The following is a 22,783-nucleotide window of genomic DNA, read 5'->3' on the forward strand; positions in this document are numbered from 1 at the left end:
TCGTATTACCCAAACCAATTCACCTACATCCTCCTAATTCTATGCTTTTGAGTCCACCATAATTTACCTAAAGGAACAGAATTTTAATTGATGTTGGTTCTTGTTTTTCATTAATTTATTAATTTTTAATATGAAAAAAAGGGGATATTGCAAATATAGCAATAAGGTCTAAAGTATTAGTAAATATAATATAATACGAAAGAATTTGCAAATATATAGCAAAATTTAGATCCATCTCTTGAGTCCATTGATGATAGACTATATTCTTGATAGGAGATTATCGTTGCTGGATTTTGCTATATTTGTAATTTTTTGTTATACATTTAATTAGCCCAAAAAGTGTTACACAACCTAGGTAACTAAAGAATAAAATTAATCTAACCAATAACATAGTTTAACTGTCTAAAATATTATACACTGACTAAGAGAGTATGGATTTGAATCTTCATCTCATAAATATTCGGGTGTTATATATTTCTATTGTAATTATTTTCTCTCAATTTTGTTATAGGTCCTTTCAATTTTATTATAGGTTAAACTACAAAAAAAAAAAAAGACAGAAAACTTCGATGTATGTTTCATTAATACTCATGTTCTACACAATATTACCATCCATCATCCCAAACTTCATAACTATCATTGAATATAAATTTCGTTAGTGTGACGTTGGTCAACAATGAAAATTAGAACCCGAACATTGTCATATTCGTTTTTAAGTTATAATTTTCATAATTGTTACTGATTTTACTCTAAAGAATAGTTTTGAAATATTTAAGAAAGGTAAAAGAATAAAATTGTAACTTTTTTGAAAGAATGTATTTTTCAAACAAAAGACAAAGTAACTTTAAACTCGATACTGACACTTCCTCTCTATTATTTTTGTAAAATACCTCAATTGATATTAGAAGTTAAACATAGTTTGTCAAAATGAGATTTTTTTTTTTTTTAAATAACATAATATTGATATATAATAATGATGAGGTCTATGATTTAAATCCTGTTCAAAAAAGAAAGAAAGAAAAATGTTAAACATAGCTTAGATGTAGTTGAGAATACATGTGTACCTCACTCGAAGGTTTCTTCCAATCCGATCTTAATTGGAAAAAGAAAAAAAAACCCTTGATATTAAATTTATGGAGCGAAAAAAAAAAAAACAAAAATTAAAAATTTTAAAACGGAAGCAGCAGCGGAAGAAGAAGAAGAACCGCAGTGATTTTCGTTCTTCAGAAACTCTCACATCGAAAGGGAAAACCAGGGAGAGATTCTAATGGAAGCTCCTTCAGTTCAGCTTCCTTTCTTCTTTCTCGTTCTTTTACTCTCAATATCATCACCCATTTTCATACAAAACTCTCTAGCTGATGGTGTCACTCCCGACGAAGCCAAACAACTCAAAGATGAGGTATTAATTCTTTTCTCTTTCTCTTCCCATTCAATTGTGTTGCAGAACCCACTAAGGACTCAAATCGATTAATCCTTCCTCAATTTCGTTGCCGTCTAAAGCCATAGCTATTCTCAATTTTTTATTGCGTAAGCTCGTCGGGCGGCCTACATTGCTGGTTATTGAAATGGTGAACTTTTCTTTTGCAAATTGAATCCGTTTTTCCTGATTAGTAACGGAATGTTCTCTGAAACAGAAAATCTTTCTTATAATAAATCTCTAAATTTTTGTTTAACTTGCCAGTACTTTTTCTTAACAACGGTGATCTTGATTGAGTTTGTATGTTTACACATTCTTGTTAAACTGGCATTGAAAGACGGAAATTCTTCTTAAAACTTAGTTTACAATGATACCATAACATTACCTAGAGCTTCACGGTCTTCATGAAGGAGGATAGGAATAAGGGATTTGGAATTAATGTTTTCATGTTATTATTGATAACTTATAAATGTTGTCTGCTTTTGTTTCGTTTGTTTATGATCTGTCCCTATTGAGCTACTGTTCATTTATTTTCTGATTGTTTTAAGAAAGATATAATCGCCATGTAGGTTCGTGAAATGTTTTATCATGCTTTCAATGGATACATGAAGCATGCTTTTCCCCTCGATGAATTAAGACCTCTATCGTGTGAAGGAGAAGATTCACTTGGTGGTTATGCCTTGACTTTGGTAAGCTAATTTCGTCTGTTTAATATTATACATAATATTATACATCCAGTTAACTAGCTGATTGAGAGTTATGATGATTGTTGCTATGTTGTTTCCCCCCCATTTTGTTGCCACAGATTGATTCATTGGATACACTGGCTTTGCTTGGTGATCGGGAACAATTTGCTGCATCTGTTGAATGGATTGGTAAAAATCTTCGGTTCGATATAGTGAGTAATATACATTTTTGTGGGGGTTGCTGTCTAGATTAATTATTTAGGGATAAAATTTGTATTGAATTATTTTTGACAGGATCATAATCTGGTTAAGGATTTTTTATCCTATTAGGGTACAAATTTCTCTTCCTTTCACCTTCTGCTGTGTGATGAATTTACATATTGAGCAACTTCTTCAGCACGTGGTTTTATAAAACCAAGCTATTTTGGTCCTCGAGTCTTAGTCTATGACCTCTATTTTAGGTGTTTGAAGTAGTTTTTTCTTGGGTGTTTGATTTTTCATTATAATTTCCTGACTATACCATATTAGTAACAGATAGCTACCCATGTCAAAATCCTGGTTTTTCCAACTTAAAACAGGAAATTATTGCTTCCATTTCCGAATGAGTGTGATGGTTTGCTTTGCCAAGAGATTCTCCCTGGAGCTATAATAACCAGAACATTGGGGAGAGATGCAATGGTTGGTGACTTAGAGAAATATCACTAAAAGAAGTCCTTGTAAACTGGGGATCCCTTTTTATTTAACGTCACATTGGTGAAAGACTTTGCTTCTAGAAAGAGAGTTGGAGGATAACCAGCCACTGCAAATTGACACTTTTTTATTTACTGGCAACTTTCACTATCATGTTATGATTTATGAATACAATAGCATTGGTTACTTAATAGTTGCTCAGAGATGGGGTATTATGCCATGTATGTGTAAATTTTCATGTGTTACTCAAATTAGGATTGTTTCAGTTCTGTACCATTGTTAATCTGAATTTATTATATTTCAACTAGAATCTTTCTGTTGTAATTACAGAATAAAACAGTATCTGTCTTTGAGACAACCATTCGAGTTCTCGGAGGTTTACTTTCAGCTCACCTTATTGCAAATGACCACACTACGGTATTGATTTTTTTTTTTCCATCTGTGTTATCTTGCAATTGCAATATTTCAAATTATGATGCCACCGCAAAATCAATGTTCTATAGTTAGTCATGTAGAAACTTGTTTTCATGAATACTGCACCTATAGTTGTGAAATATCATTAAACAATTATTTCTGATGTCTCAACAAAGTTGAATACTTGGATTGAGAAGTGGCAAACATTTTGATAAAGGGAAAGCACAGAATGAGGGCATGCATATGAACTGTTTTCTTTTCAATGATGGAGGGGTTTGTAAAGGTTAAGGTTATTCTGTAACTGGAAAATGATTACTCACCAGTCTGTGGTTTTCAAATGAAGAGCATATCCATTTGTCTTAAAGAACGAGTCATCCATGAAAACAGATTTGGATACTTGGAGTAAACAACTTTTAATAAACAGTTACACGAACGTCCCCCAGGGATGGCCTTGTTGGCTAGGGCTCATGGTCTCCGAGTAATAGTGTTAATAAAGAATCCTTGTTGTCTCCAAAGTCTAAGCTTTAGGGTGGATGCAGACTTTTTAAATTTTAAATAAACATATTTTCACTCAAATCTTATTCTAAAAAACAGAATATGTTTTTGAAAATAGCTTCTAGCAAGTAACAACCATAAGGTTGGGATTTTTTTAAAGATGAGATACAGTCTGTAGCTAAATTTGTACATGCCACTCTTGCTGAAGTCAATTCTACTTGACGTCCGTTTGTTAGGTTAACTAATTGGATAACGATGAATTTGAATATTTCACACCACTTTGAAGTTCTATTTCAAGTCAACTTTTTCCCATCATGCTGTGATAGTGTATTCTCAAAAATGGTATGCCTCATCGTGCAATATTCATTTAAAGATCAACCCATTAGATGTCCACTTCTGGTATTTTTTTGTAGCTATAGCTAATTTATCCATTGTTACCATGTGTGTAGTACATTATACCTATGTTTCTTGGGTAGTTGTTCAGTTCTTAAATATGAGTATCGGATTGACTCCCTCCCTCCCTATAGGGCATGAAACTTGCATCCTATGAGAATCAACTGCTTGACTTGGCAGAAGATCTGGCTCGAAGATTACTGCCTGCATTTGACACTCCTACAGGTTTTGTTACTGAATGATTTCTGTCTTTGTATAGTTATGCTCACATGAAGAGAGCATCTTTTTGCAAATTTTCCATACTGAATTTTGATAACTTTTTTGATTTCATTGAAGAGGAAGAAGTTACCCATATGATTACAGGATATCCGACCTAACTCAATTGCCTATATCTATGTATATTGGATCTTCATTTTGGATGCCATTTCTACCTTAGCGCATGCTTTTCAGTTTTATTTTCTGAGACTCAATTGTCCTGCTTAAGTTGGTTATGATCATTTTTGGCACCACCATTTCTATCTTAGTGCATGCTTCAGTTTTATTTTCTGAGGCTCAACTGCCCTTACCTAGGCTTAAGTTTATTATTAGTTTATTGAAACTAAGAAGCAAAGCAGATTTTCCAAGCCATTACTTTCATGAAACTAAGCTGGAAAGCTCTTTAATGGATGCCATAGACAAAGTTTGTATGCCGTTGGTGGCTATTCAGTGACAGTCTATTTCATCATATTATGCAGGAATTCCATTTGGATCAGTTAACCTACTGTATGGAGTTGATGAACATGAAAGCAAGGTAACGCTTTTCAGTCTTTTTCTATACATGTGATGTCTAATGATCAACTAGAAGAGCAGGCTACCCATTTAGGTTTTGATAAAGAAATCACATAGCTAGAAGATGGTTTCTTCTGCGTTCTGCCTTACTGAACACATTAGGACTTTCAGAAATAGATTACCAAATATGACATGCAGTTACCTTGTATAAATTCCAAGGACTATTGCTGTGTATGATATGATAACCATCAATTAATGTAACATAACTAATAATTATTTTTGCAAGCTCAGTTGTGGTTCTAATCCTCATATTTTGTTCTCTCAGATAACATCAACGGCTGGTGGTGGGACCTTAACTTTGGAATTTGGTGTTCTAAGCCGTTTGACGAATGATCCAAGTGAGTGTTATGACCTCAACTTGACGTTCATTTTTGTCTTTACTGATTCCAAAATAACCCAATTTGTGCCTGCATTTCCTCTATTGATACTTCGGTATCTTAATATGACATGGGTTCTTAATGCTCTTAATTCATTATTTTTTGGGATCTTTGGAGCTTTTGGTCACTAAGGAAAGGCCTCAATTCGAGGACCACGCATATCCATCATGTTTATGTGAACCTGTCTAGAGTATTATTTCTGATAGTAATATCAGAATGGGTGTAAGAGCACCATGCAATCCACCCAACCAATTCAACAGGGGCAGCCAAAATCGGACTCCCTTTTTTCCCCTGCAAGAGTACACATTTACGATTGGACACTAAACATTGTGTTCAACTGTTGATGACTAATTCAATGAAGGATAGCTATGACTTTGATATTTATTTTGTGACTCACTACAAATTTTTTTTCCCAAGAGAAACCAGTCCAGATAGCCTTAGTAAAATTTGAATCCACTGAACAAGTGAAATGATTTGAATTATTTGTCATACTTTTTCACTATATAGTAAAGTGGATAAGTATCCTTGAACTATACAAAAGCTTTTAACAACACTTCATTTCTTCCTTTCTTACTCTCTCATACTCGTTGCTTTGTCCTTGGTAAGTATCTGTTGACATCTATCATGTATGACATCTTTAGAAAGTTGGTTGACTGCCATTTGATCTCCAAATACTCAGTCCACTTGTTTCATGTGACTTCACACATTTTCATTTGCCATTGGAATGCAGTTTTTGAACGAGTAACAAAGAATGCAGTACGTGGACTATGGGCACGCCGTTCAAAGCTTAATTTAGTTGGTGCACATATTAATGTCTTTACAGGTGAATGGACACAGAAGGTAACATTCAGGCCGATGAAAATCAACAAGACGTATTACATGTTCATTTTGTTAATGCCCTATTGTTGCAAACAACAGGGCTTTATGCAGTTCTCAAAGCTCTTCTCCTGGCATGAACATAAAAAATGATTAGATGGGAGGAAAGTTTATGAAAATGGAAAGATTTATGTCCTGATCTTACTGATTTATCCAAAGGAATATTAAATACAGGTCATGTAGATGTAGGCTGAAATCTCAATATTTTAGTTATGCACAAGGTTGGAACATAATGCTTGCCTCTTCTTGTATTAGAATCGTGACATTTTTCTCTTTTAGCTAATATATAAGGATGGAGGAGGAACTCCATAATCATATCCCTAATATATTCGTTCGTTGTCTGATAAGGAAACGATGGATGTTGTCTCTCTCTTGTTTTTGATTGGGGAGTTTAACTTTAGGCTTGGAGAAGAGATGTGTGTGTTTGGATCCCTAGCCAGTTGGAGGATCTCTCTTGTAAATCCTTCTTTCATATTTTATTTCACCTTTCTTCTAGTAAAGAGATTGTGTTTGATGTACTTTGGAGGATTAAGATTCCAAAAAAGGTCAAGTTCTTTACCTGGAAAGTTTTACTCAATCGTGTGAACACTATGGATCGACTCTCAAGAAAGATGCCCTTGTTAGTTGGGCCTTTGTGTTATATTCTTTGTTGAAAGGGAGAGAAAGACCTGGATCACCTTTCTTGGAGTTGTGAATTCGCTATATCTATTTGGTTACATTTCTTTCAGGAGTTTGACATCTTGTTTGCTCTCCATAAGTATATTAAGGATATGATCACGAGTTCCTCCTCCATCTGACTTTTTGAGAGAGGTCGTTTTTTTATGGTTTGCTGGAGTGTGTGCGACGCTATGGAACTTGCTCTCCTAAGCTGCTCCCACTCACGTCCTTGTCTCTTTCTTTGAGTACCAATTTTAGTTGTGCTGTTTTCTGGTTGTTGTGTTCATGGCCTGTCCAGACTATAAATCTCATGGATGTAGCATTGATGAAAAATTTATGAGGTGGATTTTTATGAGTAATTAAAAGGGAGTAAGTTTAAGTTCTGAAGCTCGGAAAGTACCAATCTGTTAGTTTGGGTCTTGTTGTAGGCTGAAATTTCAATCTTTTGGTTATGTAGTTCTCTTAGACACCTCTTTCTCTTTTCCTTCAGTATACGGTTTCTAAGAAAAGCTAGCTAAGCTTGCTTATTATTTGTATGGAGAAGTTCTCATAGAGGATCTTACATCTTGAGAAAACTTCCAGACTTGTATATAGGGATTTTCTTGATGCTATTCTTGGAGGAAAGGGTTTGAGAGTGAGATGGAGGATGTGGGACTAGATGATCCCGTCTCTACAAAACATGTTAGGGGTTTCTTGATGCCATTATGAAAGGGCTTCAGAGTGAGATGGAGGAAGAAGAATATAGCCATTCACATGGCGACATAGAATTCTATTACTTCTATATGAGAATATAATAGGTTCTTGAAATGGCATGTGAATCTCAATGCTACGATAGAAGTTAGGTTTTAGGTGTTGTATCTAGAAAGAAACCCTTTTACTTTGGAACATTGGTCTTGGATTGACGAGGAAATTGAGCGGTTCCTTAACTTCAAGATGCTCTTTTGTCTGCAGTTGAACGCTCTTTTAATATTCATATTTCTTGATTCAAGTCCTTCGGTATTTATTTATGGAGGCATATTTCTTCCCTCTTTCTTGTTTCTGTTTTTGGATCTAATAAAAGTGTCATCCTAATAACATTATCTTCATTTCTTGTCTCGCAGGATGCAGGTATAGGTACGAGCATTGATTCCTTCTATGAGTATTTATTGAAGGTTAGTAACTACTTAACGTGGAAATAAACATGCTATAGTTGTGAAACTGGTATGCAATGTTATTATCTCACTGCAAACTTTATTCTGGTCATGCTCAGCAGCTCATGTCATGTTAAGGTTGGAATTGTATCCATGTTGTTCGAGAAACATTGAAGAAGGGATTGATATTGCTCATGATGCTGTAAGACCCCTAGTTAGGAAAATATTAGGATCATTAGTATTGTTATTAGTAGGGGCATATGAGTGAATAGCTAGTAAGTTTGTTAGGGCTTTTAGTTATAAATAGAAGGCCGGAAGGGTCGGACCTACGTGAAGGTGTATTAAGACGGGGAGTGGTGACCCCTAAACGCTTAGCATACGCTCCACATGCTATGCTCGACGACGGTGGCTCCATACCCTGAATGTCAGAGTCCTTCGGAGGTGAGGTGCTCTCACTCAAATAAGGACTTCTGACAAGGGGAAATACATTTTAACGAAGGTGTTTTCCCTTCAGGGGAGGTGAACCAAAGGAGAGGCAACCCTTGCCCCTCAGGGTCTGAAAGTGCTCGGTCTCGGTGGGTGTTCCTTGGGAGTAATTTAGAAGTTTGTTACAGGGACCCTGAAAAGGGGGCAATGTCAAAGAAAAGACCTCTAGCGAGGCTTAAAACTCCTTTACCTCCGATTTCAATAGGGGAATACTCAATTCTCGGAATCTCCATTTTCCTATGAGTGAAAGACAACCATTAAATTGGATTTCAGCCTGACAACTAAAGGAACGTTTCTCTCCCAAACCCTCAGAGCCTACTATATTCTATTTCCTAGTGCAGTCTCTTTCGATGGGGAGCAGAGAAAGTTATGTGACTTGGCATCTAGGGTATATGGAATGGATATATGGGTAATGGAAAACCTTGGTATAAGGTTAGGCCAATGCATTAGACTTCTATTAAGGAAAGAGTCGTTCCTTCGCACCCCCACCCTGAGGGTGCTTCACTCTCTCCATGAATGTAACTTGATGAAATTACTTAGATGATTAATGAACCTCGATAGACTAATCACTTCTTATTGCTGACTTGCGTACACGGAAACGCTGAGGAGCAAAAGGAGGTGGCACCTCCCCACTATATTCTTTTAGGACTGGTGCAACCTTCGATGAGCGCTATACTTTAATAGTTATAGGATAGAGGTCAAGTAGTAGCATTGGTTCATGCCCACTACCAATCAATCTATTAATCGGAATAAAGGAAGGGCCTTGGGAGCAAGGTGTGAAGATTTTAGTAGAATTTCTAATGTGGGAATTTTGGCAGAGAGTATTCCTATCGAAAGAATATGGTATATTTTAACTTCCTTTTATATTGCAATATATATTTCTATCTTTTAGTGTTCTTTGTGCTTTTTGTTGTTCTTGAGTGGTCTTGTTAGGTGGTAACCTAATAGATGCATTTGATTTTAAGTTTTTATCTCTTAGTCTGATATTCCTAGGAATTATTTAAGCAACTTCTCAGCATTCCAAAGATGCTTCCAACAAATATTTGTACACTTTCAATCTAATAATTAATACATGTATCCACTGCTGCTTAGTGAGGATGATGAAAATTTTTGCTTCAATCCTTTGTTTATGCAGTGGCACCATGCCTGAATCAGTTACCTTCTACTTTCATGAGAAGTTTCTGTTGCTTTTGTTTTATCAATCTATTATTTTTCCTTTGCATATCAATTGGTTCCTTTTAAATCGATACCACACGTGGCAGGCTTTAAACTTTAGGCAATTGTAGTTGATGTCTTTTCTTTCTGCAATTACCATTATTGTATTTGATAATCATCCTATGGTATAGTGCCAAATGCTTGATACTGCAAGTATTCAATAATTAGCTCCTCACTTATCCAATCTAATTGTCAATTCATGCATGGCTAATCCTCCCAGTCTAATGCCCCATAATTTTTCCACTGTTAATTTATTTTTGCAATTGTAATACATGCTTTTAGGCTTACCTTTTGTTTGGTGATGAAGAGTACCTATTCATATTTCAAGAAGCATATGGGGCTGCGATGCATTATCTATTCAATGACCCTTGGTAAGGTTATGCATTCTCTGTCTAATTGTGAGGATTGGGAAGATACTTTATTTTCCCTCCTCTCCTATCTTAACTTTAAAATGATCAATGGGTGTGTCTTACATTTAGTACTGAGACTGGTTTTAATCCATATATGTAGGTATGTTGAGGTAAATATGGATTCAGCAGCGCTTGTCTGGCCATTATTCAACAGTTTGCAAGCATTCTGGCCAGGGCTTCAGGTTTTAGTCTCTCTTACATATTTACACCGTTAATTGTTGTTGATCATGTTTTCTGTAGTTATCCAAATTCTAGTTCCACAAAAAAAAAAAAAAAAAAAGAAAAAAAGAAAAAAAGAAAAAAAGAAGAAAAAAAAGAAAAAAGAGTTATATAAGTTCTTCTATTGTCTTGAAAGGTTTTGGCAGGGGATATTGACCCTGCAATTCGGACACATGCTGCATTTTTTAGTGTCTGGAAGAGATATGGATTTACACCTGAGGGTTTCAATCTTGCTACACTCAGTGTTCAGGTATCTTAATTCTCAATACTGGACATGAGTCAGCTAATGTGTTTTAATTTCTGCTATCTTCATTATTATTGCGACTGCTTGAGTCTCTCTCTCTTTTTTTAATTATATTTTCTGAATGATGGAACTTTTATTGAAAAAAAAAATGAAAGGAAACAAGGGCATTCAATAGAAAACCCACAAAAGAAAGAGGAGTGTTTGGGGAACTAGAATGTAATCAGGATTACTGGGAATCAGAGGAGTGTTGGAAAGCGTGAGTAATCAAAGACGGAACGAAAATGAGATTGTGAAGTATGAAAACGATGAGAAAGAGGGTTGGATTGAAAACTATTGGAACAGAATGAGTTTTGTATTACAAATCGGACTCAAAACGCTCAATCCAAACATAGATTTTTTTTATTACATTACATTACAATCCCATCCCATTATGGGCCACCAAACACACCCCAGAAGGACAAAGGCTCCAAAGATGAACATCCTTGCTTCCCAGACCACAACATAAATCCCCTCTGTGAGAGAAGAGCGATAACATCCAAGTTTCCCTACCAGACAAGGAACATCAAGACCCAGCATAGGCGGCAAAAAAAGGTTTGAAAGGACACAACTCATTTGCCACCAAGTGGTTTCTCCTTGATGAAAAAAGATACAAAGGAGGGAAGCAAGCCTAGATGGGTCTATCTACTAATCACCTATCCTTCTTGGAAAAACTATTCCTCCCGCCATCCACCGAACACTGGACAAATTGAGAAAAGAACCAGCTATACCTTTCCAAAGGGTTCTGGAAGTGCCTATATCCTTCCTCCAATCCATTCGAAAGGGAGAGGCCCATATTTACTCCTTATAAACTTCCACCAAATGGAGTTAAACTCAAAGATGGAAACGCCAGAACCATTGAGTAATTTTTATTTGTATCCTCTTCCTGTTCATGATATTCTTGCTGCTGATTTTTTAATTTCTTTGGTTAATTAATTTGATAAGAAATGTAGATAGTTACTTCTATTTGTATTTGTACCTTAACTTGGAAACACTTTCAGATGGGAAAGTCATCTACTGAACTAATCTTTTACTCTCACGAATGTTGTCTGGATTGAGTTCACATATGTGAGGACGAACATGTCTTAATTGAGTTTATCCATCAGTATATCCTAGTAAATGTCGCATCCATATCAAATATCTGTACCTTTGCTTCTTGTATCAGCTTCTTAAGCCTGCATCTACCCACCTATTTATGTGCATACATTTGTATATATATGTTTTCCTTGAGCTACTGACAAACATCAGAAACCTATTATCAGAAAAATCTAAGATAACGACTGCAACTAATATTTTACCTTGTCCTGTTCCTGTAGGCTCCTCTAAATACCTGTGTACTTATATTTAATTTCAGTTAAATTACAATTTAATCCCTAAACTCTCAAGTTTCTGTATGTATGGTGCCTAAATTTTCAATTTTATGTCTAACATATTCTTGTCATAATCAAATTCTTTTAAGAATTAATTGATCTATTAGAAATAACTTTGAATTTTGTGTGTAATGGAATCCTAAAATTTCAATTGTGTTTAGTAGATCCATGAATTTTAAAAAATATCAAATAGGTCAAGGATTCATTAGACACGACTGACAATTTAGGGACCTATTAGACACATAATTGAAAGTTTAAAGACTTTTAGATACCTTTTAAAGTTTTGGAACCTGTTGGACATAAAAAGGAAAGTTCATGGACCTATTAGACACTTTTGAAAGTTCAAAGACCAAATGGATAGAAACTTAAATTAAATGAACTTGTATTTCAACTTTTAATTTTTTATTTCCTCTGAATGAACTTTTTTCCGATTCATTATGTACCTTGCAGCATGGGCAGAAAAGTTATCCACTACGCCCAGAGTTAATAGAGAGCACTTATTGGCTCTACAAAGCCACCAGAAATTCCAGGTGAGCTAGTGTAAAGCGTCTTGTTATACTTTAGAGTTTAGTATAAGGAGCGTAGGATTTACCTAATGTTCATAAAGTTCTGGCCCTACTAGCCTTCTTTAATATCATCTTTCATTTCTAGTGGGCCGTTGAAATTGATTAATATAATTTCTTTGCTTTTGAAACAAGTATTCAGGCAGAAAATGATTAGTTTTTGATATTGAATGTGAATGCATGAAATCTAGAACATTTACTTTTAGGATATGTCAAGATGTTAATGTGCCTTGTTGTTCTATGGCACCAATTTTTTTTCCTCGATTGGGTGCCTGGGGAGTAAACTGTATTCATGTTGTTCCTGGATTACCCCTTCGAGATGTGTAGAGTAAAATCACTACGATTTGGTTTAGAGCCCAGTCGTTTGTTAAATGGTTATAATATTTTTCTTTACTTGGTGTATATAGTCATTTTATATTCCTAGAAATTGTTCTATGTCTGAAATCTTTCTTAATAGATATCTCGATGCTGGACGGGACATGGTCGCTAGTTTGCAATATGGAGCCCGATGCCCATGTGGATATTGTCTTATATCAGATGTTGAGTTTCACAAGCAAGAAGATCACATGGAAAGCTTCTTTCTTGCTGAAACGGTGAGGAAACTCTTCCCCCATTACCAAATCAAAGAAGGAAAAAGAAACTATTACCTTACATTGTTACTTTTTGGTCCATGTTTGTTGGGTTAGGTAAAATATTTGTGGCTTCTTTTTGACTTGGCTGCGGGACCTGACAACCTTGTGGAAAATGGTCCATACAAGTAAGCTATAGGTTCTTTTCGAGTTTTATGTGTTAATGGAACACCCTTTCTCTACCTCGAGATGCTATATATTTAAAAGCAATTTTGCTTGAATTCCTTTTATAGGTATGTTTTTAGCACAGAGGGCCACTTGTTGCCTGCAACCCCTCAAATATCCCTAGTTAGGGAACATTGCTCTTATCTTGGGGCTTTTTGTAAAAGTAAAATGGAGCCGGAATCTGGTATGATAAATAATGCAACTGATGTCGAAGAAGCTAAACATTCATTCTCCGAGGGAACAACTTCCACAGAAATTCCATCAAGCTCTGCTTTTTCTGAATTGACATCAACAACTGGGTTGATCAGGGTAATAGTTTAAATTGGTTTAAGCTCATTCATATTGCTCTCTTAATTTACTCATACCACAGCCCTTTTTCTCACTTAGGTAGATTGGGTTAGAATATTTTGAAGAAAACATATTGGCATCTTCTGTGGGATCGATGTGCCATTAACGAATATTTAACAGTTATTAGAGGCGTTTATTGGTTATGTATACTCGATAATGAAAGAGAATTAGTTCAATATGTTAAAGAAATACCGAGAGGGAAGTGGCATCAGAAATTAATGCAATTCAAAATGGCAGTCCATGGCCAAATCGAATTAGGTTGATCTTTTACCAAATGGATTCTTATTTTTATGTCACACAGGGGGTCTGTCCAGGACTGACTCATGGACAGAAGTTTGGTATTACCGATACTGGGTCAACAATGACAGATGACGAGCCCGTTAATGAAAGAGAAACTGTCCAGAAACATTCAACGGTAGTTGAAACCGATCAAAATTCTGGGCATTCGCAATCTGACGAAATAAGCCATGATAATTCTCAAGAGCCTGGAGGGGGCGACACACTGAATGACCTCCATCCCATTTAAAGAAGCCATCTTTTTGATACTTTCAGAATGACTTAAGATCTGATGGCGTCTGCCATCTGCTTCTTCATAGATCCTCCCTGCTAAACTTCTCTGGGTGCATGAAAGATTTTGACTGTTGGTGGAACTTACTACCGCAACCGTGGAGGTTTATTCTGTCATTGATGGGGTGAAACGAGAGCCTGGTAGCCAAAAACCGACACGCAAACAAGTTTTCATTGTTTTCCAGATTAAGGTTGAGTTCGTGCAGATTCTGCTGATTGAGGCTTTTACAAACTTAACATTTTAAACATTTTGGCCATTGTAACATAAAATTACTGCGTTGTAGTATAATTTTTTTTACAGAAGTCATTTTTTTCTTTTTCTTTTTTTTTTTTTTCCTTTTTAAATTTGATTATAGATTTAGGGGATGATATTTGTTCACATTGTAGTAATCAGAATAATTTTATTTCTTCGTTAACTACTTGAACTGGTAGGAGCCAAAAGTTAACTATTCGATATCTCTCACTGATTGCTTAATTATGCATAGAATTCGTCCAGCTATATTTGTATATACGTATGTATATATATTTCCGTTTGGAGGAGATTTTATTATGAATTTGTGTTATACAATTTAAGAGGCGAATTTCCTATGTATAAAGAATTAAAAATAATGGATTAAGTATGAAAAAGGAAGTAATCTTTCTTTTGAAAACTTGAAAAATAAGTAATTTTAAAACCTTTTTCATTGAATTTATTAATCAATTTAAGGTATTAGATTTTAACACAATGTGGTTTTCAATTTTTATCTTAATATCTTTTAACAAAATTTATTCTGAAAAATGTAAAGAAAAAAAAAAAAAAAAGAAGGAAAAAAGAAGATGCAATTAGGTTAAATAATAAATGTCACCAAATTTTGATTGCTTTTTATTCGGTTTGTTACATGATTGGAATATGAATTGTTAAACTATGTAGTATCTGTTGTGACATATTTTATGTTAGAATTGATTTAACACGAAGTGACAAACAAATGGTGGATAGTTGTTTAAAATAAATTAGCAAGTATGACATACCATTTCCTTAATATAACATTTAAATTATTTTCACACATCTTGTCAATTACTACTCACTTTTGTTCCGTTGTCTAGTTTGTCTATCATATCATCTCAAATTAATCAAAATTTATTCACTAATCAAGTCATGTCATCTTTTAATTAGCATTGGGCTAAATTGCAAAAAAATGTTGTTGAAATTATTATTTGCTTAAAAAAATATATCTATTCATTCTTTTCACAAATGACAATATTATCGTTAACTTTTCATAAATGTTTCAAAATTATCATTTAAATAAAAAAAAATCCTCTGCAATGTTAGATAAAAATTGAGATTTGAAAGGGGATGATTCGTTACGGAGTGGTGACGTGGGAGTCCAAATTTTCATTTCTAGTCATTTGCACACCACTTCAGATTCTAATTTTCACCTAACATTCTAAGTAAAGTTTGACTATTTTAAAATGTCTATAAAAGATTAAAAAGTAATATTATAACTTAGAATAGGTTAAACAAATAATCAAATTCAATGGTACTTCTCCTTTTTTTAATTGAACTTTTTAATATTATAACCTATCTATGGAAGTTTTAGAACAAAATATCTAATTTAACTATAAAAAAAAAATCTGTAATCTTAATACAATGAATGGTGGGAGTCCTTACTTTTTATCATTTCAAAGGACAGAAATTGTTTTATTCTGTTTACCCAAATGAATCTGAACATCTAATTAACTGAACCCAACATTACTTTGAATTAGGAGTTTTAATTAATGATGTCGGATTGTGCTCTTGGATTAATTAATTTAATCTACAGACACACAACACATTATTACAATAAAAACCGAACATATTTTTCTAAGATTCCTACATAAAAATAACCTCGTAAATATCATCTTTTATATTAATTAGCTTAGGAATCAGAATCACATTCAGTGCATTCTGCAATTTCAGTAGGAAAAAAAAAAGGAAAAGAAAAAGGATAAATTAAAAAATGAATAATTCCATGAAACAAAAAAGTAAAAAGTAGAGAGTGCAATTTAGGTGTGTCTTTTGGTCTCCAAATTCATCACAGGAATATTATATTTGAAAGAGATAAATTTTTTACAAACTTCAAAATATATGCTCGTTGCTCGATAGGATTTGCTGAAAAAATAAATATATTTATTAATAACATACACTTTCAACTTTAGGAATGGCTCAAATTTTGACAATAAATGGTGGGATTTGTTTAGTTCCATATAAGGATTAAAATATTAAGGTAGATATTAATTTGGTATTTTCAATTGTAGAGATATATTGATCAATATATAATACCAATGGATATTTCTATTAATAAATCAATCATATAAAAAAAAATTATCCTTATTTTACTTTTAATATCTCATAATGAGAGACAATTGTTTTAAATAACAAAATTTCTAAAATATTTTTAAATATAACAAAATGTCACTGTCTATCAATCATATACACTTATAGATGTCTATCATTATCTATTATTGATTAAACTAGACACTGATAGATAGTGTTATTTTGCTATATTTGTAAATAAGTTGGCTCATGTTCCTATATTTGAAAACAAACCTATTATTAATGTATATCTTCCTATTGAGATTAATAGATGATATATATATTTTTGTATGTTTTATGGATATTTATAAAAGCTATTGAAGATATTTACTAATTCTTAATATTATTGTCCAACACTCTAATTTTTGTAGATATATCAACGAATATATCGATGTAAATACTTTGATGGTTGATTTTAAACTGATATATTATACATAAAAAATGCCATTTTAAAAATGGAGAAATTGTCAGTAGGCAGAGGCCAAAAAGGTTTCTAAAAAGTCTTACTTTCAGTTTTAACAATATGGAATAGAAAATTAATTAAGAATCTAGAGTTCAAATTCTTGTGTCCTACGTTTGAACTTGGGGAAAAAAGAATTGTTTCTTTTTCCTTTTTATTTTTTTAATCTATGATATTAGATTTATGAATGGATTTTCACTTTGACTTATTTTTAATTTTAATTGAATTTTACGGTTAGACCTGTTCGATAATTATTTAATTTTTAATTTTTGAATATTATGTATTTATTTTTTCACCATTTCTTTATAAATATTTACATTTTAATAAGGAATCATTTGAATTCTTAGTCTAATTAAAAAAATAATAATTATAACTACTTTTATAAAGAAAAGGTTTTCAAACATTTGCTTTAATGTTGAAAAAACCCCTAAAATTTAGATAATAAAATAAAAATTCAACAAGAAAAATAAAACTTAATATTTTTTAAAATCAAGGTCCGATAACAATTTGATTTTTTTTAGTTTATAAAGATTAAGCTTATAAACATTAATTTTACCTATAAATTTATATGTATTTGTTATATTTTTTGCTTTTTTTTTTTTTTAAAAAAATCTGTCTACTTTAAAAATACATAAAAATAATTTTCAAAAAACTTGTTTTTTTTTTTTTAGAATTCGATTAATTAATGAATTTAAATGTTTCTTTAAACAAAATAAAAATTATAATTTAAAAAGTTTGATAAAACGTCTGAATTTTTAAAAGAATATTAGAAATGAAAAGGTTATTGAATGGTCCAAATAATTATTACATGCACTTCAATCTTCTAAATATGTGTGAGAATAAGATGATGACAAGACTCCAAACCCAACCACATATTAATTGTAATACCCAAATCTAACTTAAAAGTCAAAATTAAGTGAAATATAATAGCTTGAATTCTCACCCTATTATTTATATAATAATAACGGTAATTGATGCACAACATGAATATAAAACTCATTTGATCACGGACAGAATATATAATATCAATTTTGAGATGTAAATTTCGACTCACCTATATCGTAAAAAAGAGAAAAAAACAGAGAGAAAAAAAAAATCTTCTTTGTTATGACAAAACTTAACGATAACTAATATGTACTGCAATTTTTAAAGTTGATGATTTGACTTAAAATTTTTCATTATTTCATCAAATTAAATCCTACACCTATTAAATTAGTGTCCTCAATTAGGTTAAGTGATGTAGCGGGTAAAAAGATATTAGGTTAGATTCACGACCAAACAAGAAAAATCCATCTCTTAGAGTTGGAAGAACACTCTCCAAAAATAAAGTTATATATTCAAAATGATGAAAGCTCTAAATTACAATCCTTAGGGGTCGTTTATTTTGTAAGAATCTAATTTTTTCATGGAGTCGACATCTAGATTACTGCATTTGTTTTGTGGTAATGTAAGAGGTCCAGACATCTAAAGATTCTCGGATATTTTGAGGGAATCTCGAGAGTTTTATATGTCCTCCTGAAACATGGATTTTAGGATTTCCGTGCTGAGGGTATCATCTTTTTACTTTTTCAATCCTTTTTTTTTTTTCCATATATTTATAAGAAGAAAAAGAAGAAGAAGAAGAAGATTAGATAGAGAAGTATGAAGATAAACGAAGAACTTCTTCATTGAATTGTTGAAAATATTCAAATAGTTTATATTTTAGTGGATTTTGTGGGGATTCAAATGTGAAGATAGAGATTAGATGATTCTAGTTTAGGGTTTGGTCTGTTATTTTTTTTGTTTTCCTTTAGTTTTGGACTCAAGTAGTGAGTTTTTTAAATAGGTGCCTAGTTTTAGATTGGGAAAGATTATATGAATTGCTTGTCTTTTTTATTTTTTTTAAAAAATATGCGTAGAAATAGATACGTCAAATCGCGTGTCAGATACGTATTTGGGAAGTATCTAAAAGTATCGATATTTGATACGTGTTTGATACGAATTCTTTACTTCACATGAAGTATCTGTGCTTCATAGCCTATAACTCTCTTCTCATCATACAGTTTCTTTCCTACTTTCTTCTTATAAAAAATTGTGGTTACATAGATAAAGTCTGTTTTTGTGAGGACTTTAAATCTTTATGTTCATGTTAGATTTTTTATTTTTTTTAATTATTTTTTTATAGGACGGTTGGATGGATTTTAGTTTAGCCTAATTGGGATATTAAATAAGTAAATTTGGACGTTTAGGCCCCATTTAATAACAATTTAAGTCCTGTTTAGTAACTATTTCGTTTTTTGTTTTTTGTTTTTGAAAATTAAGTTTATTTATTCTCTCTATTTCTTACAATGATTACATTTTTTCTTTAGTACAATGGTTGAATTCTTAGCTAAATGTAAAAAACAAAAGCAAGTTTTTAAAGACTTTTTTTAGTTTTTAAAAAAAATTGGCTTGGTTTTCTAAGCCATCGGTAAAAACTAGATAATAAAAGAAGAAATTTGGAGGTAGAACTAGTATCTATAGGTTTAATTTTCAAAAACAAAATAGTTACCAAATGAGGCCTTAGTATTTGTTTTTGTTTTTTAAAATTAAGTCTATAGACATTACTTCTACCTCTAAATTTATTTTTTTTTTGTTATCTACTTTTTATCAATAGTTTTAAAAAACCAAGTCAAATTAAAAACTAAGAAAAAAAGCTTTTAAAAATTTGTTTTTGTTTTCGAAATTTGACTAAGTATCCAACTACTATACTTAAGAAAGATGCAAATCGTTATAAAAAATAGGAAGAAATAGGCTTAATAGTTACCAAACGAGATTTTAGTTTACCTAATTATTTACTTCTAGGGTTTGAGTACATTTCTGTATAGCTTTATTTTCTATACATGCCCTATTTATAATGATTTTTGACTTTTCATTTTTTAATTTTTGAAATTTCACCTTATAAACACTAATTCTACGAAAAATTATTCTATTATTTTGTTATTCGTTTTTTATCGACATCACGCAATGTTAATTCAAGTTTTGAAAACTTGGGGGAAAAAAAGAATATTTTTAAAAGTTATTTACTTTTTATGATTGGACTATAAGTTTAAACCTTCCTAAAATTCAAAAACAGAAAACTTACAAAAAAAAAAAAAAGAAAAGAAAAAAGAAAAAAATCATTACTAAACCTTCTAATGTTATAATTGGTTAATTTTGGGTAATATTTGGTTGGTGAAAATATTGTAATCTAATTATGAAAAAGCATTTGTTCTCTAAGGTTACTCAAACTTATTAAAATTGGTTGCTTTGTCTCTTTTTGGTAATATTTACAGAACTTTGAATTTTAATAACACTATATCTGCCTCTTTTTTTATTTCCTTTTGTGCTTGTATAAAGAAATGAGAGAGAGAGAGAGAGAGAAAAAAAAAAAAAGAACAACAGACAAAAAAAAAAAAAAAAAAAAAAAAAGAAGAAAAAGAAAAGAAAAGAAAAAGAACTGTTTTAACCTAAACACAATGTGTTGGATGCTTTTTCATTACAATCATTAAATCATGTGTGTGAGCTGTGGCTGTTTTATTGACACCCAATCACTTCAATCCAAAGTTCATCTTTTCTTTTAGCAAACCCTAATTCTTAATAAGAAATATAATTAAGGTAAATATGAGTTATAAGTATTACTCGATATGTCGTTGGTTTTTCGATTTTTTTTTCTTTTGTTTCTTCCAATACGAAAGATTATGAGACAAGTTGACTTTCTAATTTCCCTTCTTGAATTTGTTATGTCATTAATAGTGTTTTTTTTTGTTGTTTTGTTTTTGGTACTCTCTTGAGAGGGCTTTTCTTTGTGTTATGATGAAGTTTCTTTTCAATATATATGTGTGTGTATGGATTTGTATGTATGTAGTGTGTGTGTATATATATATACCATTCAACTTAATAGCTCCATTTTTTTTTTTTTTTTTTGAAATTATGACCAATAGCATATTGAAATATATATTTCACAAATGTCAATTTTTTTTTAAGAAAGAAATTACTTCTAGCTTTGCTCAATATATATCAATAAGATAAATCGTTTTATTCGATATGAATAGAGAAGCTATTACATTGTATTATCTTAAAGATTAAGATTGTTCTTGACATCTGAACAAAGAGAACTCAAGTTGAGTAATTAAAAACATGAGTGATCTTTTTCATACAAAAAAAGTAATTTTAATAATTTTAAAAATGATTTCAAATTTAAAACATCTCAATAATTATATAATTAAATGAACCAAACGGTACGTAAAATCGTTCGTAGACAAAAAAAATTGACAATTCAAGAACTTATTAGGTTTTTTTTTATTTTTTTATTTTTATCATGAGTTTATTTAAGGTTTCCACACTAACATGACAAAGCATGCGCATGTTAACAAAGTCTCCCTAACACTCTCCTTCATCCCATGAGACGATTCCTAGCTACTGATACTGACTTACAAAACTTTGTCCGAGGTAGGTGCTTTGTTTGCGAAGCCCCCTTACCTGCCTGCCTGGAACTACTACACTTGCACCATTTTGTCTCTATGGATCGAGGAGAAAGGAGGACTCAATCTTCATTTAGACTGGGCTAAGCCTTCAGGTTATTTAAGTTGTCTTGTCATATCTAAAATGACTTCAAGCATTCAACTTCACAGTCTGTAGCTGCTTGCTCTCATATGCTCTCCCAAATTAAAGAGCTTTAAATATTAGAAGAAAAGCCCCAGTACCTAACAAAATTAATTGAAAACTATCTAGGGTTAATGTCAATCAATAAGTTAAAACTACTGAGTAAGTCAACGGGGAAAGCTTATCCCTCACTCACATTCATCTTAGTTGCACTTGATAACCCAGTTTGGCTTCCTCTTTGACGGTCTCTTTACCTTACCCACGTTATACTCCCACCCTCTAGGACTCGCCAACGCTCATAAAAACTCGGGTCGGTTGGTCCTCCATTCATCCAACCAGAGGCGTGGATAATGAGGCTACTTTCACAATTTCTTCCGTCTGCCATAATGGGGTAAAATATAAAAGCTTATTAGACACAAAATTAAAAGTTTAAAAGTATTTTAAATACAAATTCCTTAAAAGCTATCAAGATTAGACTTGTAATCTAGTCTTTTGTTGTTGCTTGTGATGGTAAGCACCTTTCTCTAAAAAAATGGTGAGCATGCTTATTGACAAATTTTAATAATGTTTGTAAACAATTTTAAAATCATAAACACAAATTAAAAAAATGGGATTGCTATCAAGGAGAATACTACCGAGGTGTCAACTTAAGTGCACTCTATCATCCAACTCTCCTTTAGTCTCTTGTTTTAAAAAAAATCATAAACAAAATTTTAAAAGATAAATTGTTTATTAAACGATAGTCTAGAAGACTTGTTTGTTTTATCTAAATTTAACTAGATCTTTTTTCAAAAAATAAAAAAAATAAAAAAATAAAAAATAAAAATAAAATCATTATATTACCATTTTAGTTTTTTAAAAGATAAAAACAAATATATTGTTGTGAAATTGAGGAGCACAACGTAGTACGACGAATACGAAGAAAATATAATATAATAGTATATAAATATAATAATAAATAAAATAACCAAAATTATGAAAAAGTCAAGAATATGAAAATTTAGTGAAAATTTGAAGTGGATTTCTCACTAATGTGTGTGATGTTAAGATCATCAAATGCCATTATTTATAGGCAAAGTAGGATGTGGTCTTATATGGACACTAAACATGCATAACTACAAGGCACATGAACAACATGAAGATTGACACATAACTTTTACGACACTAAACAATG

General features: G+C 32.1%; 1 protein-coding gene across 1 annotated transcript; it reads left to right on the forward strand.

Annotated features, from left to right (window-relative positions):
• The first annotated feature begins 1,090 nt into the window (after positions 1–1,090).
• Positions 1,091–14,518, forward strand: LOC120069425 (alpha-mannosidase I MNS4). The gene is made up of 17 exons (XM_039021165.1): positions 1,091–1,399; positions 1,987–2,106; positions 2,223–2,315; positions 3,124–3,210; positions 4,230–4,320; positions 4,830–4,885; positions 5,189–5,261; positions 6,031–6,140; positions 7,934–7,984; positions 9,947–10,035; positions 10,175–10,256; positions 10,430–10,543; positions 12,394–12,473; positions 12,964–13,099; positions 13,193–13,263; positions 13,369–13,609; positions 13,950–14,518. Exons 1-17 carry the CDS (start codon positions 1,268–1,270, stop codon positions 14,172–14,174), a joined length of 1,851 nt encoding a protein of 616 aa, XP_038877093.1. The 5' UTR covers positions 1,091–1,267; the 3' UTR covers positions 14,175–14,518.
• The last annotated feature ends 8,265 nt before the right edge of the window (positions 14,519–22,783 follow it).

Source organism: Benincasa hispida, unplaced genomic scaffold, assembly GCF_009727055.1.
Source record: "Benincasa hispida cultivar B227 unplaced genomic scaffold, ASM972705v1 Contig393, whole genome shotgun sequence".
Classification (NCBI taxonomy): domain Eukaryota; kingdom Viridiplantae; phylum Streptophyta; class Magnoliopsida; order Cucurbitales; family Cucurbitaceae; genus Benincasa; species Benincasa hispida.